Below are 25,543 nucleotides of genomic sequence, written 5' to 3' on the forward strand. Positions count from 1 at the left end.
AAAATAGCCCAGTCTTTTTAGGGTTAAGAGCTATGTAGGAGGATTGTCCTTTCAGGAAATACTAAAAACTAAAAAATGACTTGCTTCACCCATTTCACCTATTTTGAGATCTTTTGAGTTCTTCTTGACATGCAACTTTTGTTGGTTGTATGATACATGGTCACATTTATTCTCATCTCCCATGTTTATGCCCTCATCTCTCACGTTTCTAGGAGCGAATCAAGGCAGCCCTTGAGAAGACCTGCAACGTCCTACCATCAGTTGTCCAGCCAGTGTGCCGGCAGTTTGTCAACAAGTTTCAAAGTGCCCTCATCAGTGCCTTCTTGAACATGGAGCCAGAACAGATTTGCTCTTACCTAAGCCTCTGCGACTTCCAGCTGAAACTGAAACTGTCACTCGGTGAGTTGGAGCCGAAGTCTTTGCACCCGTTGTGAAGGGAGGATCTCATTGAGCGACGAATGTTTGCAAATGTAGAGAGATCATGGTGTCATTTGTTAACAGTCGCTGTGAAGTTCGTACACAGTTGCAGCCAGATTTGCAAACAGTGTCAAAATTTCTTTGTGACAAGAAAAACCATCTGCAGCAGTGAAAACTGCAGACTAGTTTGCAAATGTTTACGGACCCTGACGAAACTTGAAATTCGCTATGTTCACAAGCATTCGCAAACATTCGCCGCTCAATGAGATACCCCCATTAGCGAGACAGGGAGCAGCGGGCTGGCATAGTCGGGGAGCATGTGTGTCTGCCTTGCTACTAGGAGGAGGTTTCTGGTGTTTGGCTTGTTGACATCTGCCAGACTGACATTATGTAGATGACTGGCATGTGATGTAACACACAAAAATATCCATCTGAAGGATTTGAACTATGGTACTTTAGCATAACCTCCCAAAAATGCACTTTCAGCAGTGAGGGTACAACATTGTGTTTACATATCTGGATGACAGAAGTCACTGGCTGTAGTATTATTTGGATCAGTAAGAGTGCCATGGGTGAGATTAATGAGATTAAAAGATTAATGCTACTATTGTTGTCAGCAGACAAAGTTTGCGCATCATACTGAAAATGGTCTGTTGTTCTCCCTCCTTCCCCCCCCCCCCCCCATCAAATCATATCACCAAAATATCTCAGGTTCGATCGAATGTGACGTCTGCCAGGACGCCGTGCGGGAATTCATGAACGAGATCCAGGAACCTTCCATTACCAAGGAGATTGTCTCCATCATCAACGATACGTGTGGAATCCTCCCAGATGACCTCAAGACAGAGGTAAGAGATCTTCCCCTCCTCCCCCCCCCCCCCCCCCCATTCCCCAAGTTTGTACATTCAAAACCTTAATTTCCTATGTACTGAGATAAATATAGAATATTGGTGTATGTTGCCGTCCCATCATGACGACTATGTTTTTTGGCCAAGCAGCAAATGTCAGTACAGTGCACTCCCGTTATAACGAACACAGTTATAACAACATTCCTGTTGTAACAAACTAGAAATTCAGGCTGCAACATTATTTGCTCTCTGTTTTTTATTTCATTTTATTTTTTTTTTTGTTCGATTATAACAAAATTTCGATAAAACGAAAGAAAACTGCCCTGAGGACTTCGTTATAACAGGAGTCCACTGTACAAACAAAACAAGAAAGCTTGTCCGCTATAAGCATAGTATCTTTTCCTTGACATACGTATTTTTCATTTAAAAAAAACTGATGGCATAACTATTTGCTTCCAAGGTGTAGTAACTTTGTGTTGGGTTAGTACATGAGACACTTGAGAGATAAGAAAAGGGTAAATTCTTTGTGTGCTCTTGGTGCTGATTAGCACAGAAAACCGCATAGCATCGCACACACTGTCTAATGTCCCTGGGGCCAAAAGGGTTAAAACTGAGTGAGACCTCCCTCAAGGTTAGCTCATTACAAAAGAAAGAAAAATGTAATATGCATAGATCTGTACATTGTGTCATATACTGTGTGCTGAATATTTTTCAGGTTTTGGTAGAAATTGTGCAGCGATTCAGCTGCTCTGCCAGGTTTTTTCTTTTCTTTTCTTTTTCCCTGCCAAGCATAATGGCAGTCAGTGCCATCTTTAAGGTTTGATGATAGAGTTATTCTCACTCGCCAATGAAGGATTGGAGCATATCCTATTCAACATCATATATTGGCAGGCAACTTGAAGTACTTTACAGACATAATGGTGAAGTGATCTTCACAACTCCAAAATCTTGTACTGTATCAGGCTTGACAATAGAGATTGATTTCTAGACAGAAAATATGAACAAAAACATCAATTCACAAGACAATGTGATTCCATGCAGTTCTCCCCTTTAGACTGTAGGAAAGTAGGAGTACAGTATTTCTTTCATGGGAAAAGAAATTCTGTAGCAGCTTGATGAATTTTGGAGTTGATTGATAAATATCTGAATATGAAAGCTGCCTAAGTCCAAAATATGGCTATCATCTTTTGGAGCCCCTTGTGAAGTAATACACAAATAGATCATGATTCAAAAGACTGTTATACATTTCAATTAGTATACATAAAGTCTCATAACTGAAAAATTAAAGATATTTAGATGTTATTTTTCTTTTATAATTTCTCAAAATTCTCTCAAATGGACTTAGGTCTTTGTTATGTTCAGGCATTCACATTTTTCTCTTTCTTGCTTTCTGTCTTGACAAAAATGCTGAATGCTAACTCATCTGCCTTGATTTTTGTCTTTCCCTGGTAGTGCTTCACTTACGTAGACCAGTATGGCTCCCTTGTCACCCAGTTCATCGCTCAGTTCTTTGACCCCATCACTACCTGCACGGTAAGTACATCCCCACGCCCCACAGACACACACGTACAAATAAGGGTCAAAGGTTGTAGAGATACTTTACCCCCCGCCCCCAAAAGAGAGTAATTTTTCTACTCTTCCTTTCTAGAGACTTATCTGTGTATAACAGTTCTGTTTTTTTAATAAGATTGTCATGTGGGTCAAACAACCTCAATCACATCTCGTAAAGACATCTTCTTATGGATCTCGGCTCTTCTCCATTAAACTTGACGATGCCAAATATTCTCCAAGTCGTTCCATTCACAGGTTGTGGTTCCATATTAAAAGTAGCGCTCTGATCAAAGCATTCTTTTAGAATAATATTAGTGATGGTATTTACAGAGTCAAATTGATGATGATGATGATGATGATGATGATGATGATGATGATGATGATGATGATTTGTCTTTTGTTTGTTGTGGTTGTTGTTGTTTTTTCATATCAGCTAAGTGTTTGTATTATGAATCTCCCAGTTTAACAAATCTCAGACATACAGTGTACACTTACAAAAACAAAGAAAAAAAGAGGAGGAAGGAATGCTTTGAAATTCATGATTCCTCCTGATCATTCTCATATCCCTTCAGCTGATTGGAGCTTGCCCGACCCCAGCCAACGAGCCACGCCAGCAGCTTCTCGGCCAGCACGAGTGCAGCCGTGGACCAGGCTTCTGGTGTGCCTCCAGGGAAAACGCTATGCGTTGTAATGTGAGTAGTCTAGACCTTCTTCTTCTCAAACAGTGGGCTGATGATGATTTTGGCCAAAGAGAAAATAAAAAAGATTCATATTTGATCGACTTCGCACCTCGAGAAAATTTGTAGAAGCCAAAGTGGGGCTCAGGTGGAAAAAGGTTGAGAAGCACTGGTCTGAATGGATAGGACCAGTCTGGGTAAAATGTCGATGTATTTGACTGTCTATTCATATCCATTGAAATTGAGTAATACATGGCTTGCATGTTTCCTTAGGATGCATACCAAGTTGAATGCATGCAGACAGTACCATCCTCACTCAAAGTTTGGTCATAACACTCCCTTAAAAACGATTTGTTAGCACACAGAATTCTTAGAGTTGTACATGAAATCAGGGATATAACTGGGGGTTGGGGGCATAATTCTTGAGTAGCAGATATGGTATTTATTGCTTTGATTGAAGAGAAAGTAATAGCCCTTGTATTCAAAGCATGGTAGTACGTTAAACAAGTTTGCACTTGGTCACTACTTAGAAACAGTCCATAATCATCACACAGAGTGGAAGATGACCTATAAAAAGGGATCTATTGCCACATTTAAATGGTATTGATGTAAAACTTTAGCTTATGAGATCCAGCATAAAAACTGCATCTTTGTAGATGCCCATTACGATCTTTCAGTGTAAAATTAGACTTGTATGAACTCACTGGTTTGTAAATGTGGCCATTTGTTTTTCGGCATCTTGGGAAGTAAAGAAAGTGCTTGTATTTGATTTTGTTGTTGTTGTTGTTAGAATCTACTATGAACTTCTTTGGAGAACAATGTGACACAGCGCAGGCATGTTAATCATAGGGACATTTTTAGTTGGTTTATATGTAACGTTCATGATGTTCATTGTTACTGTCATGGAAACAAGCAACTGATGTGAGATGTGTTTGCATTGCTGTGCAAATGTCAAAGGAAATAAAATTTCTATGTCCTATCATAGATCAATGGAAATGAATATGATGAATCTGATATGATTGTTTGACTCACTTGTGCTTCTCTTTCCCTTCTCTCTTCTTATGTACAAACAGATGGTGGAGCACTGCAAACTTCACGTCTGGAATTAAGTGCCATAGTCTTGTGACAAGTCTTGGACATAATGACGAGATGTGATGTTGCCCCACTCTTTACTCACAAATCACTAAAAGCAGCGTACGTCAGTAAGCCTGTAGTCTTTGATCAAGACAGGACAAAAGGAAAAATAAATTAATAAAATTTCAAGAGTTTATATCCTCAGGTTACTGTACTATAGGCAACTGTGTTGTTTAATTTCCCCGTCATTGATGTCGTCTTGTGTGTTAATCTGTAATGGTGAATGTGATGTTGTGGCAAATTTTAACAAATTATGACAAATTTATCTCTCATATATCTTTTTTTCTTTCTATCTTTAAAGATGTTTGATATGCAATAAAAGAAACACCATGAAAAATCAGTAGAATGACAGGTCTGTTTTCTTATATAGGAGGAACATTAGTCAGTGATAGATTATAAGCCATGACTGAAAATTTTCACCCCACTTCCATTTTTGTGGTCACATTTGTGATGTGGATATAACTTTGTCTGGAATTTCACGTAGTGGTTGTCTGGACAGCATTTACGAGTAATAACTTTGGTACTGTGATGGTTGAAATGGATTTTCATACTCTTGCTTCTGACTCAAATGTGTGAAGAATTATAAAAGTTAGCTTATTTTTTCCTGAAGCATGCTTTAATATAATGATTCTTGGTACTTCAACATAGTGTAGTCTGTTCAGAGTATATTTTTAGGAAGAATTATGTGACAAATTTTATGCCAGTTTACTCTTTCTGTTTTTGTTTTGTCGAAGAAGAAGAAAAAATGTTATATTGTAACTGTATTTTTAATTGTTCAGTAGATTCTATGTGAAAGTGATAATAATGCCACCTTCAAGCTCTTTTCTCATTGACTATTAAAGTAGATTGAAGTGTATTAGCATGCTGCATGGAAACGCTCATTCCAAAGGCATGGTAACGATAAAGTGCAAGATTGAATTACGTGCAAGAACCTGTTGCTTATGTGTCGGCGAGTATCTTTGATGAAGTTTTTTCTTTACTCTGTTTGTGCAGTAAAATCATAAAATGTGACGATGTTTATCCGGCAAAAAAAAAGATATAGTGCACATGATACCACTGCACAACAAAGCTTGTTAAAATCCTCATGTGCTACGGAACGGATGTTGATACGAGTACCAGGTACTTCCTGCCGGTGAGCATGGAAAAATAAACAATTAAAAAAATTTATATAAACCATGATGAAACATGAGTTAATACGGGGAAGTTGTGTACTACCAGTGCACCGTAGCATGCGTACTGTTTTTCTCAGTTGCACGTTAGCTCTGCCTTTGTGCTCTTCATGATCAGTTCAGTTCTGCTTTGTAAGAAAATGTTTTACACAAGGTGGATTTATGTATAACTTTTCCTCAGCTTTCATTCCAGTGTTGTCTAATTTGTTGTCGATTTTGCACGAACCATGTCATGCACTGTATTTCAAGTAATCATGTAGGTTCCACCAGCGAGAAATGTTACTCATTATCTTCCATAGAATTGTGTGTGTGTGAGTGTGTGTTTGTGTGTGGGAGGTCATTGTAAATTGTTAAGAATTCTTTTTGAATGATTGTTTGTATATTTTGCATGAGTCACTCATATCAGTCCTTTCATGTAGAATTATAGTTGTTAGTTGTAAGGAAAGCAGAATTTCGAACTATAGATAATTGAACACTAGTGTGGTATTAAAGGTATGATGTATGCTTATTTGCAATTAGGAGATTAGCAAATTCCCATAGACTTTGTACCATACCCAAAAGGTTTCCATAGACTGTGGTGTAACTTTTGCATGGGATAAATATCTGTATTCTGGCTCATGTGATTCAACTGTTCACTGAATGCCACTTCATAACCTTCATATATCCTTAGGCAACTCAATATTTCCCCCTCTTTATTTTTCGTCTGTTGTGTTTTCTTTTGCAATTTATGAAGTGATGCATTTCGTAAATTATGTGATTAGTCTAACGTCTATAAAGTCATAACACAACGTGAGAAGAAATGAGGAGAAAAAAAAATTCAAGTGGGGGGGGGGGGCTTCTCTCTACACGCTGATTCTTGCTTTGATACCCAATTCCTTGCCTTTCAAAGTAGCAAAAAAAAAAAAAAGCTTTTAGAATAGACTATGTTACGTCATGGCAACTCCCATTTGCAGTGGTATCATTATCTGACATTATTACTCATCTCTTCAGCGTTGTATGTGGTTTCTTTCAAATGAAAAAGACAGAAGGAGATTAACTTGGTATCCAGTATCAGCCTGGGATGGATTTCTCTCCCCTCAAATGAGATGCTTTGTTTTCTTTACCTGATTTTGGCATATCTGGTTGTTTTCAAGAAAGTAATTTCATGTGTGAGTGACTAGGACTGTGTATGAAAGTTGTATGCTTTTTTTTTACATTTCAGCTGTCCCCCCAAATTGCAAAAAATATATTCTTCTGTAACTGTATGAGTTTTTTTAATTATTATCTGTTTTGTTTTGTTTTGTTTTGGTCCAGTGATGGCATGGTAAACATGTGTCTTTTTAATTCTCGGATTGTTAACCTAGGACGTCTGTATTATCTGACGAATATGCAACCATGTCACATTTCTGTTTTTAAGCACTGCACTTTCTCACAAAGATGAGCTGGAGATGAATAAAATTTGACTTTTCACATCATAATGAGCCACATTTTAATTCTCTTTCGTCTGAACCCAAGTCTTCCAAATCGATACAGACATTACTGTCGTTTAAAGGAATGCAGATTTCTCTGCCACGTCTCCCCGGTATGTAGACAATTTGATATTGACTTTTTCTGTACCAATGAGCAGAATGTGCATAAATTTCACACACGATGGGCGAGTCATATCATGTAGAACCTAGAGGGTTAGATTGCAGTTCTGCACCATGTTTGAGGAACATGAAATAAACAGTAAAATGAGATGAACAGAGTTAGTAAGAGTTTCATCAAAACTGGTTGTAAAATCTGAACGTTATGGAATACTGTAAAAGTGGATATTTTCGCGTGACTAATTTTTCGCGCTCAGCCAGGTAAGAAAAGTTTCACATGTTTTTGATACCCTGGAATCAAGACCTGAACTACTGGAACGTACAAAACTGTATGGCAGGCTAAAATATTGGCATGCTTTTATTTTCACGCTAGTTTCTGGTTGCGCGAAATGCGCGAAAATTTCCACTTTTGTAGTATTTACTATATATATATATATATATATATATATAGATATATATATATATATATATATATATATATAGATATAGATATATATATATATATATATATATAGATATAGATATAGATATAGATATATATATATATATATATATATATATATATATATTAATTATACTTTCTGTAATTCAAATCATTACAATATTTTGACAGAATTTTTTTTTTAATTTATGTGCAGGCTAGTGACAGATTTATATATCAATTATACTTTCTGTAATTCAAATCATTACAATATTTTGACAGAATTTTTTTTTTTAATTTATGTGCAGGCTAGTGACAGATTTTCAGGTGATGACGTCACCAACTCATCTAATTCGATTCCGTATTTACGGCCAATATCTCACTTTTGTGGTGAAAATATTGAGTGAAACTGTGTGAAGCTTCAAAATTCCACAGCATTGGTATTTCTGGTGCGATTTTGATTAAAGTTCTACTATTTTCTGTTCACTGAGCTGATGTTGCTTTATTAGAGCCACACTACGCAGCATGGATGTGGAGCCATCATATACATGGCTACTGAAAAATCATTCATTTCATTTAGCTGTGTGTGTTTGCGCATTTTTGCCTCTAGTACAGAAAAGGTTTCAAAAAGAATGAGACGAAACTGTAATTTTAACCCCCCCCCCCCCCCCCCCGGAAAAAAAAAATGTAGATATGAATCTAAACAGTAAAAAGTCGTTCAGCTGCCATGGTTACAGTTCGCAGGAGAACCCTGAGGGACGGCCATAGTTTCCCTGGTTGGTTCAACGTACAAGCATACGTCGAATGAAAGACACAAACACACAAATAGCACTCTAGTTGATAACCCATGGGTGCTTCAGAGAGCAAGTGGCAAATAAGATATTAACATTTCAATGCAGCGGATACTGACGCACACACGTGAGCACGAGAATAACACACACACACACACACACACACACACACACACACACACACACATAAACACCAAAAAAAAAAATAAAAAACCATATAAACAGTGCCATATACGCAAGAGGACATGCCCAAGCAGACTTCAACATCAAGTGAATATTGTAATAATTCAAATAAGAAGAACAAAAAGGCATGCGTGAGTACATTTTTGTCTTCTTTCTCATTTACTCGGAATTTCCAGAAATCAACAATTTACAGATGCTAATGCACAACTGTAAATCGAGCGTCGAGACAGTGTCCCATAGAATATTGTCCCGCTATCACTTCCCATCTTCTGATTTTTTTTTTCTTTTTTTAACAGAATTTGGATTCTGTTGATGCTCTTTCGCTATACTTCTTCCTCCGCGCTTTGTTGGCTCTGTCTCTTATCTACTGCTAGGTTCAGGAAGCACATGGGTGTGTTTGTGTGTGTGTGTGTGTGTGTGTGTGTGTGTGTGTGATGAAAGGGCAGTCTTTCTTTACTGACGTCTTGAGCAGAGTTCGAGCAGAACGATCCCCTAGCAAATTTCACGACTGGAGTGAAATAGTTGACTAAGTAATTTACTGACAATGTAGGCATAAAACAAATAAAACACGAGAGACAGTGATTCGTTCATGCATTTTATACAGTGTATAATATGTAGTTTTGTATCTTTTAATTTCTGTACACGTATATCTGTGGAGAATTACCTACGAGTGAAACTACTTTACTTTTGCCACGAGTACACTGTACTCCGACACCACGAGGCTATTAGACACGTCTTTTGCTGGTCCATTCTAATAACGCAGACCCGTGAAATATATTCAAGATGAAATCAAGATGAATTCATCACAATACAATAAACGCTCACGTGCAAGGGAATAACTCTTCAGATGATTCAGTCAATTTGTCTTGAGATGACAAAAGTACTTTGAATCACAGGAAATATGAAACTAAAAAAGAAATCCCATCAATAGAATAATACAATACAATACAATACCATGAATGCTGCAGAACTATATAAGAAGAGAAGAGCACTCTAGATAAATTTCCCCATTAAAGTAATTCAGGGAAGTCACCTGAGACACTCGTCACGTCTCTTCTAGCAGAAGATTATACAACACTTCCCCTTTTCAGCGAAGTTTCGGTCATTTTAGCTTATAAACTCAAAATGAACATCCTTTTCACGATGGCACATGCGATATCGCAAATTGCAACATAATTTTTGTTGTACCATTGCTAAAATTCACTCAGACAAAAAAAAAAAAAAAAAACAGAGAGAGAGAGAGAGAGAGAAGAGAGATTAACAGCAAACTGATCGGGAAAAATGATGGCAACAAAAAAAGAGGAAGGGAAACAAAAATATAAAATTCAGTGTGGGAAAACATCAGACTGACTAAAAGGCACCATTAGTATATATTGTCATTTCCCGGGTGACCCTTAACGAAACAAAATGTGATACAATAATTGCCGTAAGGAACGCTGGAAGGAACGGATGCCATAATTTTCTCTGAGTGGTATCATAATTGGATTTTGACAGGTGTTTCACACACAGGCTTGAAAAATGGCCGCTTCGAAATAAATCCAAATGAAGTCTTTGAATGTATACCCGAGCTGTTCAGTAAACATGCTTAGTGCCCAAGAGAATGTGTGTAATGCATTAGTCTTGAAAGTAAGAGATTATTACAAGCAGCGGGGGTGAAGATGTGCTATGATTTCATTAATATTGTCTCCCTCTGTATAGCAATGTATTTGTAGGATCGCAACAGTACTGCTGATTTATATATACACACACACACATATATATATATATATATATATATATATATATATATATATATACATATATATATTTGTAAAAACATGCCAGGAAAGCAGTAGATGACAGGTTCGATTCCCACTGGCTCCTTTTCTCCCACATTTTTGGTAAAAATGTAAATCAGCAGTTGCGATCTTACAAATGCATTATCTCAAGAATGAGACAATACTCATAAAAATCATAATGCATTAGTCTTCTTTGGCATGCGCATTGTCTTGTGAGAGGTTCGTTGCTTTACATGTGTAATTCCGGTAAACTCTTATTTTCTTTACTTTTCATTTGTATATACGCGTCTGGACACCCATATTGGACCTTGATGAATTTTCGTGTGGAAAAATGACAAATCTTTGACATGATTGTCACACAATGATATATACAATTACAAAATACTTAAAATTTGTATGATTGTGTAGGGATAAGGTATACACTTCTAATCTAAGCTCTAATCTCTTTAATATTGGTCACACTGGGGCGTATATAACACAGTGTAAGTTCCTTAATGTGTTGGACTTTTTGGTTAGAAATGATTCAGTTCAATTCAATTCAATTCAAACTTAATTTTCGTTTTTAAAAGCATGATACATAAAGTAATGTGTGAAATTTGACGTACTTTTTTGAACGATACACAAGAAGCAAAGAATAACATGTTAATGTCTCAATGTTCAGCAGTACAAGAAGAGACATGATATATACCGACATATCATATTCCGCGTACATATTCTGCGAATAATAATGTGATGGTTTAACTGGAAAATCTCACTCAAGATTATACAATCAATGAAACTAGGAAATGATGAGAATTTTAAGTAGAAATCCCCAAAGGAGTTAATGGTAACAGAGGCTTTCTTAAAGACCAAACGATTATAAGAGGGTCGTGACTTAAGGTCTACACATCTGGCGCAGTGCCAGATAATGAAGGCAATGCAATATTTCTCGTAATCATATACGCGTGTTTTGAATTCAACACGTTCTCTACAAGGATTACAGAATATTACAGCAGAGATACTTTTAAAAATGAAATATGCACACTCAGGTAAAAAGACACACACACACACACACACGCACGTACACACTCACAAAATAAGACACGTAGAGTACTGACAATCGATAATCGATAAATAAATACGAATCTAATGCTGTATTTGGTCTTTTGACTTCCCGTAAATGCCATACCCACGCTTAGTATTAATTGGTATTACATTTGATTTAGCATTTGACCGTGCCTTTGGCGCAATGAAGGGGATAGTTATAGTTTCATGAAGTGAGTAAACATTGATATCCTTTTTTTTATAAATCCACATTTTGAGCAACTCAAATTTTATGTTGTCAACACATTTAGTAAAGTACTCTTTTTGTGCTGCTATAGTGATCTAAAGAAGTAACTTGGTGTATAATTATTGTGTACATCTACGCTTAGTCGAGTAGAAAGTACAACGACGGCGGCTGGAGGCACCACATTAACTGGTGACATCACTGGATCGAGGTCAGTGATTGGTTGGTTCCAGACGTCGATTTGGAGAAGCCGAAAAGACAGCGCGGGCACAGAAGTCGCTTGAAGGCGCGCTTGAAGCGCGGGTCGGCGAGCGCGTAGCAGATCGGGTTCGCTGTGCTGTTCATGTAGCCCAGGAACACTGTCACCTGTGTGTGAGGATGGAAGTTTGTGGATGAATTTAAACGAGAGCAATGCGGTCTAGTGGTTTGGGCTCTTTACTGACGAACACAACGTTCGAGGTTCGAATCCTACCGGCCGCTTACAAACTGAGAATACTTTTATCCCTCATGACCCTGATGTATTCATGGGAGCCCGGCCGTGCTGGGGGTAAACGATGATTATGACATCGGGGTCTCTGGAAGACTACTTTTTAAAATCAATTATAATTATGAAGTCGTATACTATATTCATTTTGAAATACCCCCTAATCGCTCATGGATAATTATGTTTTTGCTATTAACATATGAGAAAAATTAAGATATGAATTGACATACCAAACACATGTTCCAAGAATAAAGCCTAAATCGAATTTTCTGAAAAAAAATATTCAAAAGATCAACTAAAAGTATGTCAATTTGATATTGCTCTTGCTGTTTTACTAATTAGTACATTACCTTATATTACATTACATTATCTTACATTACGTTACGTTACATTACATTTCATTATCTTACATTACGTTACGTTACATTACATTACATTACATTACATTACATCACATTGCAATACATTACATTACATAACATTACAATCCATTCCATTACTTTACATATTTGTTTGTGTGTGTGTTCGTTTGTTTGTTTATTTTGTTTGATCTCCTTAATCTGAAACTAACCATGATTTAACCCATATGCGCCGATCTGCGGTATTTCCCGTAGAAGCCGCGAACGCTGCAATCACCGAAGTACGGAAAATTCCGTAGTCGAGCTTGCCGCTGAAATGACGTCATTTTTAACGTCATTTTGGACGTCATTTTTGCATTTGTAATTATGACATTAGTTTATATAAATACATGTATTTATGTGATATTTTGGTCACAAATTGATATTATTTCTCCTGAAGTGATATGCATTGATTGGGATGGATGTGGTATCTCATTTCAGAGAAGGTTGTAAAGAACGATCTCTTTACATCAGTCAATAATATTTTTACATGGGAAATCCCCATTTGTCGTAAACAGAGCGATTGCATTATATTTTTACTTCTCCAACTATTCCTACTCAGAAGATCACAATATGCATTTATCATATATCACTGTAAAGCTCTTGCTTTGAATATTTTGAAAATGATATTCAAATCTACATGCAAAGGAAAAAATATTTTTGATCTATGAATAAATATCAAATATGATATTTATTATTCATATTTTCATAAATCATGTCTGATTTCTGTCAACTAGTATTTTTTTTTCTGATCGGTCAAAGTGCAGGGAAATTTATATCATGATAAAGTCAATTTTATGCTCTTTCTTTTGATATATAATTTGTCAACTTTCCTTTATTTTTTTGTGCCTTTGAAAGAGATGTGAAGTTGAAAATGTTTTGCGTGCAAATATTTGTCTGTAGTGGCTCGGTACGAATGGCGTTTACATAGTTTAACGCAGTATAGGCGGATATGGGTTAATAGCTTACTTTATGTAGCCTCCATCATATTTCTTTATATTATTCCTTTGAAATCCCTACCTTAATTTGCCATGGACTATTTTGTCTATTAGCCAGTATGTATCTGCTCAGTAAGATTAATCTAGTTGAGCTGTATCAATGATTTTTTGTGACTTCTTAAAGAATAAAAATGGGTAATGCAATGCAGGTGTTTGCGTTGCTGCGGCAAGCAAACTCCACAGAGGATATACTAGTAAGTACAGGTTAAAAGAAACAGGTTCGTCCATGACAAGTACATCAAAATGTGCTCTGAATTGTATGGATATCTGAAATATCAAACCGATTGCAGCAATTATGACCTTTTGATCCATATTTATATACTGTACCAAGGAACACAAATATCAACTCTGGCTTCCAATTAAGGTGAGTGGTGGAACAGAAACATAAATTAAGCATACACGGTATAGGGGCTTCAATTACACTTTAGGAGAAGAGGGAGTGGTTAACAGTGAGATCTATGCGTTCTGTATTTTGCTGACACCATTCTGACCTCAGGTTTTCTTTTGTCGTTTAAGTACTAGTAGCACAGTTAGTTTACAAGAGCCCAATGACTTTAAAAGGAAAGTTTCAGAGTTCAAAATACAACCACGTTTGAAGAATGACGTGGAAGAGGACAGAGATGAAAGTAAGAAAGAAAGAGAAGAAAAAAAGGAGGCCAAATAGTGATGCCTGAATAGTGCAATTATTTAACGAAACATTACAGCTCAAGTGTGAGTTTGCAAATTTGCAAACCTCAATAGATTCCATCGCATCAAAAATGTACTTCTTACCCTTCGCCTCAAAGGAAGGTCTGTTTTATTTCCTAAATTAAGTTTTCCCGAAATATCAACGTCATCATACACGAAAATAAAATTCTGACAATAATCGAGCCTAAATTTCTGATATCTTTGAGAGTAATTTTGAACACGAGAAATGATAGTTTAAAGTGAGATAATGATGTTATGATGTATTTAATCTTCACCTGTAAACAGATGCGAAAGATGCTGCCCTACATTCCACTAGAGATCTGATCGTGCCTGAAAATGAGACGCACCGCATTATCCGCTGTCGCCTAACCACAATAATCCAACCGTTAAAATTATACCTCAAACCCATCTATGGCATGAATATGGTGCATACAAGGGAAGGAAAAAACGCCTCGACAAGACCCACGACAAATTACCGCTTGCGCAAACATTTCTCTAAAATGATGCATTTCCCCTTCCCTTTCTTTCACTTATTTTTTTTAAATAAATGTTTCTTGGGTAAAAGGACAATGACATCAGTTGTTAATCATTTCCATGCCGGTTTTGTTTTGTTGCAGATTCTTGGGGGAGGGGGGGGGGACTGCGAGTTCTTTCTTCATATTCAATTACAAGATGGATGGTTTTGATGTGTACATTAAAACCCATTTCCTATCCTTTTAAAGTGCAACATTACTATTAAAAACGGATGTGCTTCAAGGACAAAAGATCATATCCTTTTTCGTTATTGTTTTGTTGCAGTTTCGTCTATCTCTTTTTTTTTGGGGGGGGGGCTGTGAGGTTTTTTTTTCACACGCAATTACAGGATGGATGGATTTGATATGTAGATTAAAATTCATTTCCTACCCTTTTAAAGTGCAGCATTACTATTGAAAACGGATGTGGTTCGAGGAGAAAGGATCGTCTCTAATGTCGATACAGCCAAGTCGGCTATATAATGTATAGGAGAGGGGAGTTTGAGCCAGGGGAAAATCAGGGCCCTGTTTCATAAAGCTTGTTATCAATAACAAGTTACGATAGTTGTTATATGCTACTGAAATCCTTGCATCTGATTGGCTGAGAGCAAATTTGTCAGAGAAATGCGGCAGTTGTTACTGATAACTAATGACATGAATGATAACAAATTTTATGAAAGGGGACCCTGATCATACATGTTACTGCTCAGGACCACAAACTTCTCAATATCAAAACCACGCAAGGAAAATATTCATAGAAATACGTCGCGATAGAGTCATTAAATCCGTGTACATCCACGTAAAATCTACTGCTATACTACGATCACAATTCAGAATAAGACATCACGCCAAAGCCTAATCTTCAGCACTATTTTATGAATAATGTGCAATCTGCGGTGTCACTATGTACGATTAGGTATTACTTTCGGTAATGAAAATTTAAACCAGACTACAAAAGTTTTAGATGTCTTCTCTATCCATGTAGCCTCTTCAGTGTTGTCACTGCTCTACCAGAGGGCCCTGCCATTATCATCACCCTAGCGTTGCCAGGTACCCATTTATACACCTGGGTCGAGAGGGACAGCGTGGGTAAAAGCATCTTGTTCAGGGACGTATATTAACGCTGGGCGGGAATCGAAATCGGGTCATCAGATTTTGAGTCGCGAGTCTTATCCACTCTGCCAGCGCCCCAACTAAAAGAAGATGAAAATGAGTGTCGGGCTTGTGTACCACGGAATGTGACCCGTGACAAAATTTCCCCCTCCAATTGGTCCAAATCTACTGAAGATAGAATAAGGGCAGCAGTCTATCTTTCAAAACATACAAATGCATAGATTTAGAAAAAAAAATATGCAAAGAAAGAGAAATATGTGTTTATTTGCAGAGGTAAGTAAAACAAAAAGAAAGTGTGTTGCTTTTTTTTTACTTGCAGTCTTTCAGGACTATATCAATTTTTGAAATTGTATGCCTTGCATGACATACATGTTTTATGCGTATGATTTTGAGATTCTGTGGCAGAGTTTACCTCATCAAAAAATCGTTCAAACACGCATTCTGTTGATTTTGATAACCCTTACACATAATTCTTCATTTTTATGACTGCCAAAGGACGCACTGTTCCAGTGCATGCAATTTAGCACATCGCAAGACGTGCTCCGGTTAAAAGGGAGTTGAATTTGTTATTAATTATTATTTAGACCAACGCCCCTGCATGTGAGTGTATGCCTGTCCACATCACGATGCTCCTCGAAGCTTTATATTCGGTCTTAAATCAACAATCGTGAGAGATAGAGGCTTGTTTTGCTCTGGGTATGGCGATACCAAGGAGTTGCCAAATTAATATTATACCGCAACCTCCATAATAGTGCCAGTCAGCTTCCGCATGTAGGGCCTACGTGAACTAATTCCCTGTTTAGGCTGTTTCTTCTTCTTCTTCTTCTTCTTCTTCTTCTTCTTCTTCTTCTTCTTCTTCTTCTTCTTCTTCTTCTTCTTCTTCTTCTTCCTCCTCTTCTTCTTCCTCTTCTTCTTCTTCTTTAGTGTTTACGTCCATTTTTCAGCTTACCCCTAAAAGTGCGTTCACGTCGAGGTCTGCTTTTAATCGACACACGCTAAAGAAAACATGACAAAGACAAGAAGGAATCCGTAGTCCTATAATGCAGCTGGATAAAGCGAACAACAGTCCCCCCCCCCCCACCTCCTTCCTTCTCATCGCCTACAAAATCCGTCTCCTTCTCTTCGTCTTCTCTCCTTATTTTGTACTTCCAAACATGATATTTTGCCAGCCTCCGTCCCTTTTCCAGTCCAATATCTCTTACCGGTACTATATATCTTTCCCCCTCCTATCATTTTTATGTTCTTCACCTTTCATTTTTTCCTTCCACTCTTTTCCCCTCCCAAATATAATCCACTCCCTCCCGACTCCTCCCTATATGCCTCATCTCTCTCGAACATTTCCCATTTGGCTTACCCATCCCATTTTGATTCCTCTTCCCTCCAATCTGCACCCCCCTCCTCTCGTCTCTCTCCATTCTTCGGTACATTTTTCACCTCACCCCCCCCCCCCCCCACTCTCCTAGTAACTCGCTGCTTCTAACTGGCTTCCTGGAACCGAGTGTTATACCATGTAGACTATATGTAACCAAATGGTGGGGAATTAGAATATATATTGAATTCAATGGGTTGCTGTCATCCCCCCACCTCCCTCACCTCCGTTCAACCTTTTTGAACATGTGACTTGTCTTTTCTTGATGGCAAACTTTTGCGTCAGTCTTGCCCCTCTCGTCGTGGGGGGCGCTATGGCATAGTGGATAAGACTGCCGACTCCCGATCGGAGGACCCGAGTTCGAATCCCGCCCAGTGCCTACGTCCTTAGACAAGATGCTTTTACTCACCATGTCTCTCTCGACCCAGGTGTATAAATGGGTACCTGGCAACGCTGGGGTAATAATAATGGCAGGGCCCTCTGGTAGAGCAGTGGTAACACTGAAGAGGCTACCCTGGGTAAATAAGACATTATTATTATTATTATTATTATTATTATTATCTCTTTGCGACCCCTTTTCGTCATGCTATCATTGTATTACACTCTGTGAAAGTTCAAGTATCTTTTGCTTTATTTCTAGCAATTTGGCACACTTGTGCGCGTCACACCCCCCCCCCCAATATAATAACGGTGTCGCAGGGGTGTCGCAGGCTAGCAGCACTATGGTGTAGGAGTGATGGGTAAAAAGGCGGGTGGCTCATTTTGTTCCATGCAATTCTGGAAGACGCGTATACATTCCCTAACAACATGATTTATGAAATCTGCTTATTGCCCCCTTTTTCTCCAGGTGTATTGATGGGCAACTATATAAAGATGTCGGAGTTTAAATTAGAGAATAGTGGGGGGGGGGGGAGAAAACTTATTTAATATCAATCATTATGAATACATGTGCATCCGAAGACTCTAAAAATCAATGGTATTCTACACACACTGTTTAATATCCTTTGAAACTACTTTATTTAAATTGATTTGAAATTAATTCATAAAGTGCAATACCCTTTCGAAGGTACCATAGTACAACGTATCGCTCTTCTAGGCAAATATTGGTGCGTATTTTTTTATATGAGTCTTATGGATTGGACTTTGGAAATTTGAGGAAGTCATTCTTTTAGCGTGCATATTTCATTTTATCGGCATATCTCAGGAGCGATTTTATGTTCATCGCTACGTAGTACATCGGTGATATGAAATATAATTCTTTCATCGGTACACGTTCACCTAATGGCAAACGCGAAAATTGAAGAGTACACAGTTCTGACGGGCCGAACAATTGATCTTTGCCAGTTTACACTATGAAAAAGGTGTTATGTGAGCGATTCTAAACACTGGCAATCGCCGACACACGATGGGACAGAGAGAGAGATAGAGAAAGAGAGAGAGAGATGGAGAGAGAGAGAGAGAGAAGGAAAGCAGAGAAAAAGGTACCTACGTGCTGTCGTTTCGTAGTGTACGTTGTGCTTAGACCTTCTGTTCGTTATTATTCTTTCATCATCTTCATAATTCAAGGTAATGCACTTAAAGCTGGAAAATGGATGCTTCGACCGTGAAAAGTTCGAATACCTTCTGGTTTGTTTTGTTTTGTTTTGTTGCTTTTTTTTTACTTCCATGTCGTTTTGAAAAAAAAAAAATAATGTACCTATCATAATGAAAATCGTACAAAATGGTGCTCCCGAGATGAAGTTAGGAGTGTGAATATTTCATTTGGTCATAAAATTCAACTCATGCGCTTGAATTTTACACCAGAGATTGCAAGGACTGCAAACGCTATGTACCGCTTAGATTTTAACGTCAATTTCAGTTTGATGCTATACTATCTCAACGGTCATTTCCATTGAGCAAAACGTAGAGAGAGTGTAAGGAATGAAATAAATCATATGATGATAGTCAAAGTGTAATCAGAGTCAAATCACAGTCAAAATGTACTTCATATTGTGGAAGTTTGAATTAGGTTTTGATATCAAAGTTTTTTTTTTTAATGTTTTGAACATCATAGTTAAAATAGGTTAGGTAAAAAGATTCAGTTATACATAATGTATCACCGTGCTGAAAACAAGATAGTTGGCGAAAGAGGTTAAGGAAGCGTTAATACCATGGGTTCATAGTCATTAGACGGGCATTAGCCTACATAGAACCAGTGTTGTCAGACACGTGCTTGTTCAAAAAGAAAAGAAAATGTATGTATTATGTGTGTGAGAGGGGGAAGTGGGAGAGGATCCTATGAGGGTATTTCATAACATAATAGGCTTACACCCTTTCAAGAGCATAAGGACATAAAATGCCCTGGCTATACTTCGAACACAATCGAAGAGTGCCTGTTACTTGCGGGAATAGCCAAATTATTGACATCACACGGCACAGTCATAACAACCAATACTGCAATATGGACATAGGGCCTACATAATTATACTCGGCGGCCCCGCTTTCTGAAGGGTGTCATTAATGGATTATACAGCATGATGACCATATTCGAAGGCTATAATCATGCTCTTCTTTCAGACATTCGGACTTTCAGACAAATTTTCACTGATCCGTCAATCACTGCTTCCCTCCAATATGTTCATTGTTGACTTTATGCTAAACAAAGTCAGACAAAACAACAAAGAACAACGGAAGTTTCATCAAGACCAACTAAGATGACATGGTTGAGAGAAACAATGCAGATTGTTGACTTCATGTTGATTACTTCTGTACTCATTACAATGTGTCATTACTATAAAGTTTTCTTTTTTTTTTCTTTTTTCAAATCACATTGTCTTGTTTACATTATTTCTCTGTCACAAAAGAAAGTGAGATGTTTGTTATGTTATTTGTCGAAAATGGAAATTGGTTTGACTTTGAATGTAAATACGATTTTGAATAGCAATCTACGACATGTTTCACAACGTAGTTATATCGGAAACAATCACAATGGGCAAATAAAATGAGGCAATGATCCCTTCGTCTTAAAGCTCATCCAGTTGTTTCTAAATGATTGAATAACCTAAAATATATTTTTGTTTGACGATCATCTAGCAACATGGCTACCATTCACCCCTTAATCATAACAACTCTCGAATGATATTATTTCATTAAATATGGGTTTGGTGATTTGGTAATATTCCCCCCATAAAAAAAAAAAGCAATAGAAAAGGAAATTGGTTATGATACGTGTGCAGGTCAGCGGGAGACATGCGACCAATATTACAATGTTGCTAAGGAATACTGAAACTCTGAAACTGACATTTTTTACCAAGATTTGGAATTTTTCGTTGGATCTTGATGGATTTCCCACCGTTCCGTTGATCTAAAATCACTATATATCAAGGCCAACTCTTACATGATGTGGTTTGTTTCATTGTTTCTTTGTTTTTTACATTTTTGGTCACAAAATTATACAAATGAAATGAACTTTCCAAACATACAGAGTTTAAAGAAATACAATAATGAGCATATGAATATCATTGAAAACAGAAAGTTCGTCTGTAATTATTATCTAAAAACGAAAGAATCATAATGCGTTCTCATTATCAAGTTATAGTCAATATGCCTTTGGAAAGGAATCTGGTCATACCGAGTAGATTATTTCCGGGAGACAGTCTGGACAAAGACTAAAGATGATGACGACAATGGCCCAGGGAGTCCACGTGATGAACATGGCGACGATGATCAAACCCAGCGTTCGAATCCCTGATGAATTACAAAGCATATACATGCTACGTTTAAGAAAGACCTATAAAGAATGTGGCAGGTGTCGTGAAGATAAGTATATTAGATGGAGTCCCTAAGAAATCCTTATGTTTTGATCGGAGGGCTCCACAGAGAAGAGGTAACAATCTATCGTTCCCGAAGGAGTGTGTCGAAGAAAGAAAAAAAAAAAGCAACAGTACCCGTCTATTCCCGTATGAAATTGACTGAACACAACCGCTGTCTTGAACAACGAAGAGTGATCATCTTGCTTTCTTTGCACGGTTACAGCTCGTTATTCCGAATGTTCGTTATTCCGAAGGCTCTTTAGTCCGAAGATTCGTTATTCCGAAGGATCATTTTTCTGAATTTCATTTTCGGATGAACGAATATTCGGAATAAGGAACCTTCGGAATAACGCCACAAATGTTCTGATTAACGAACCCTTTTTCATTTTCGGATTAATGAGTCTCTAGGTATAGGGAATTTGTGTGTTTCGGATTAACGTCCCTTCGGAATAACGAACCTTCAGAATAGCGAACCTTCGGAATAACGAACAGCACCCCTTTGTACGATGTTTGTTTTGTTTTTGTGAACGTGAATTTTGTGGCACTGCACGAAATTCGAATATAAACACTCTTCATCTTCGAAAATATTTTGAATCATATGCCTCATACCTTTTATTCGCGATTTGAATTCATTACACAAATGAAATGGAAAACAATAACTTAATTTAGTGAACCACAAACTAAATAACATTAAGAAGGCATATTCAAGAAATTCACACCATTACAACATAAAGTTGGAAAGATGAATTGTACGATGTTTGTTTTGTTCTTGTGAACGTGAATTTTGTGGCACTCAACGAAATTCGAATAAAGAATCATTAAAAAAAATCTTTTAAACACTCTTCATCTTCGAAAATATTTTGAATCATAATTATGCCTCATACCTTCCATTCGCGATTTGGATTCATTAAACAAATAAAATGGAAAAAAAATAACTTAATTCAGTGAATCACAAACTAAATAACATTAAGAAGGCATATTCAAGAAATTCACACCATTACAACATAAACTTGGAAAGATGAATTGGTGTTTTTTTTTACTCACCTTTTCTGTTCTGCGACCCAATGTGCCTCCTTTGGGCGAATTCTTTAGAAGGTCTGTCGTCTGCGTTTTTCATCCAGTCACACACGTTCTTAGTTTCGAGATGTTCCGCGCCTTTCCCCGTCTTGTTATCGAGAGATACAACGGAGACTTTCGAAAACTGGGGCCTCGCCTCGACCACGGCAACATTGCGATGGTTCCTTTTGCACGCTGTGACAAACCCATCAGGATCCCTGGTGTTATGTGTGTAATTGATTTGAAGAGTGTGATTTTGAGGAGAAATTGGTGGGTCCTCCGTGTATTTCCCCAGCGAGGGAGCGACAAGTGATTTTGGCCGCTCTTTGTTGACCAGCGATATTTTTGCTGTGGACGAAATCGAATGTCTACCATGGAGCGCATTGGTTGGTTGTTTCACGACCATGGATGTTCCCTCCGTGGATGAGATGCTATAGATGTTTTCCCTGGTTACGCCTGCAACCGAGTGGGAGCGCGCTCTTAGCTCTGCGTCTCGCACACTCTTCATCGCAGGGGGCAAGGTGTTGACCGACTTTTCTGATGTCCATCTCCTTTCAAGACTCGAGGTTTTATCGACATCGTCAATGCAATCATCTTGATATGCCGGATTTATAAAGGTGTACTCGATGACGGAACCACGAGAAACTAAATCATCATCTGCCGCCTGCCTCGACGACGAAATGAGGTACCCAGATTTTGACGCTTCAGAATGATAAATTTCTTCGCCGGAGCTATCCCTAGCCATTTCTGATGGGGCAGGATTTTCGAGGCTGTCGGGCTTGGGGGAATTTTGAGTGGGCATCGGGAAAGAGTCGGTACTTAAACGAGACGAGGACTGAATTTTGACGGCAGGTGTTCCATCACGACAATCCGATTCAAACATGATATTTCTCTTTCTGCTCAGCGAATGCCAAATAACCAGACAGATCTTGGCGTAGAGGAGGGTCGTAGCTGTGAATGGAATCCAGAAAAACAAGACGGGTGAGATTATGCTGAAGGCGAGGCTCTCCACGTAATCGGGTAAGCAGTCGTCTGCGCCGGAAGTGGTGTTCGAGCCCAGCTTTGTGTCGTTCTCGGTCGATCCATAGTAAATGGCATCCCACAACAACGTCGGAGGCAGCCAAATGAGAACAGGCACGAGGTAAGCGATTGACACAAGGAGCAAAGCCCGCGACCGGCGACGCCAATGGGATCTATGGTGGAACGGGTACACCAAGGCGACAAAGCGGTCGAGACTGATGATAGCAACGGAAACGACGCTGATGTGGCTAAATGCGTGGTCGCAGAAGGTGAAGACATCGCAAAAGACATCGCTGAACGGCCACCGCCCGGTAATGAACACCACGCCGAATAGAGGCATGTTGACGGCTCCGACAAGGAAATCGGCGAGCGCCAGACCAAGGATGAACTGGTTGTTGTAGGTTCGCAGCGAGCGCGTCGTTGCGAACGCGATGATGACAAGCGCGTTTCCGACCACGGTGACGGCCACGACGACGCTGACGAAGGCAGCGACAGCGGCTCGTTGACTGGCGGAAAACTTGTTCATGACTGTCGGATCAACGTGTATTCTCGCCATAATGGCTCCTCTCACACCAGTTTATTTAAGAAAATCAATTATGCCTGCGATGTTTGCGCACGCCACGATAATTAGGAATAGCAATGAAACGGTTTCCCTGGTCAAAAAGGAAAAACATAATATTTGAGTACTTTGCACTTACGAGCAAAATTTGGGGTCAATATAAAAAAAACTTATCTGGCTGGATGCGTCGCGTGCGTGATTGCCGTTTTCTGGTGAAAGTGTCCATGAGCTGCAAACGTTTCTCGTCACAGCAACAGTCGCCGGTTGATAAGCGTTAATGATTCATTCACTCTTTCCAACAATTATCTCAGAGACGTGACGTCCCCGTGCACGATACACAGTACACACCTGATTTCAACCGCGATCGAATTTGATGGAGTCACGAACGCTTTTCACCCTTGGAATTTATGATTGGTTTAGAAGAAAAAAAAAGAATATGTACAAAAAAAAAGTTTGTTTGCTGTCCTTGTCTTCTAGCGCAATGCGTGGTATTTGTTAAGTCCATCATCATCGGCGTTGGCGTTAATAAGTTACGAGGGCTCCTTCAGTCTGGAGAGGTGTGTATATATATAGTGATACTCATGCGCCTGTGATTTATCCTTATGATTGGCTTCATTTCAATGCCAACCCGAAATAAACTTCGCGGAGCGCCCACGGAAGAGAGAAAAAGGCGACGTCTGTCGATAAACTTTGCCTATAGGTATGGCGATGGTATATGAATGGAATGCATGGCATTTACTTCGGAATACAAGTGAAGATTACATACTCGATTCGATTCTATTTGTACTCATATTCCTCAAATGGATCTACATCTAGTAATCACAATGATTACGCCGCGTAATAGAAAATATCAGAGGAATATACGAGTATAGAATTCAGTCATCTTCAGATGTCACAGTCCTCCCCCAATGTGAAAGGAGAAAAGTATTAGTGAGCTGCGTCAAGATAACTTTACTTAGCATTTACACCTTGGCGATTCTTCTTTACTGCACTGGAGGGGAGATGAAACACCGAAAATGTGCGTTAATGCCATCACTTATGTCTTGTCCTGGGATAGAGCAGTGAAAGGGTTACTTAGTAGCCGATAAGTAGTACGTGCCGCTCGTGCAAATGGTATGACAATGCATAATGCCTCATCACGAAAGAATTGTGAGAAGCAAAAGCTTGCTAAAGGCAACGACTTTTTGCAAGAGAAGATATTTACTTCTCCGAACTTGCTGCGCATGCTCCAACCAAATTGCAATGGGGGACAAGAAAAATGATTCCTCCCTATCAAATGAATTTTCCTGACCTCATTTTTGGTAATCTCGTAGATCTCTTCAGAAAGATGTCCGTAAGTAAATGACAGATCAATTTCAGATGGCTCGAGAGTGGGATTCAGCAAATAAAGTCCGATTATCTGATGCACTTTGCAGACATGTGGGAATGGATATCAATTTGACGAGTTAAACGACACGGAAATCACAAGACGCAGTACAACCTTGACAAGATTCAATTCAGTATGGGCAAAGGGAACCATGTTTCCAGAGCTCTCTGCTCTTATTTCTGATTTCTGAATTTGGAATCGTGGGTTTGTAATTCTCTCTCGAAGATCTGATCCAATGCTCTCAACTGGACTCATATGTATAAGTGTATTAACCGAGTGGTGTTAATTGATCTGTATCTCTCTCCCATAACCCGTCCTTGTATAATATCGTGTGCATAACATTAATGGTCCTTGTATATGCAGCGTCTGCATGCTCTGTTCATTATTTT

General features: G+C 38.4%; 2 protein-coding genes across 2 annotated transcripts; one reads left to right on the forward strand and one right to left on the reverse strand.

Moving 5' to 3' along the window:
• Window positions 1–212: 212 nt before the first annotated feature.
• LOC139713998 (saposin-C-like) lies at window positions 213–3,089 on the forward strand (the record flags this gene model as incomplete). Its single annotated transcript, XM_071625723.1, has 4 exons — window positions 213–399; window positions 1,129–1,265; window positions 2,718–2,798; window positions 3,072–3,089. Coding segments are annotated over 4 exons (423 nt in total), but the record flags the coding sequence as incomplete, so codon positions are not given.
• An 8,910-nt stretch (window positions 3,090–11,999) lies between these two features.
• LOC139713999 (muscarinic acetylcholine receptor M5-like) lies at window positions 12,000–23,785 on the reverse strand. The gene is made up of 3 exons (XM_071625724.1): window positions 22,283–23,785; window positions 20,973–21,131; window positions 12,000–12,167 (listed from the first exon to the last, which is right to left on the reverse strand). Exons 1-3 carry the CDS (start codon window positions 23,783–23,785, stop codon window positions 12,000–12,002), a joined length of 1,830 nt encoding a protein of 609 aa, XP_071481825.1.
• Between the last annotated feature and the right edge of the window lie 1,758 nt (window positions 23,786–25,543).

Source organism: Diadema antillarum, unplaced genomic scaffold (genome assembly GCF_040938485.1).
Source record: "Diadema antillarum isolate AM-2024a unplaced genomic scaffold, OU_Dant_1.0 seq00002124_RagTag, whole genome shotgun sequence".
In the NCBI taxonomy this organism is placed as follows: Eukaryota; Metazoa; Echinodermata; class Echinoidea; order Diadematoida; family Diadematidae; genus Diadema; species Diadema antillarum.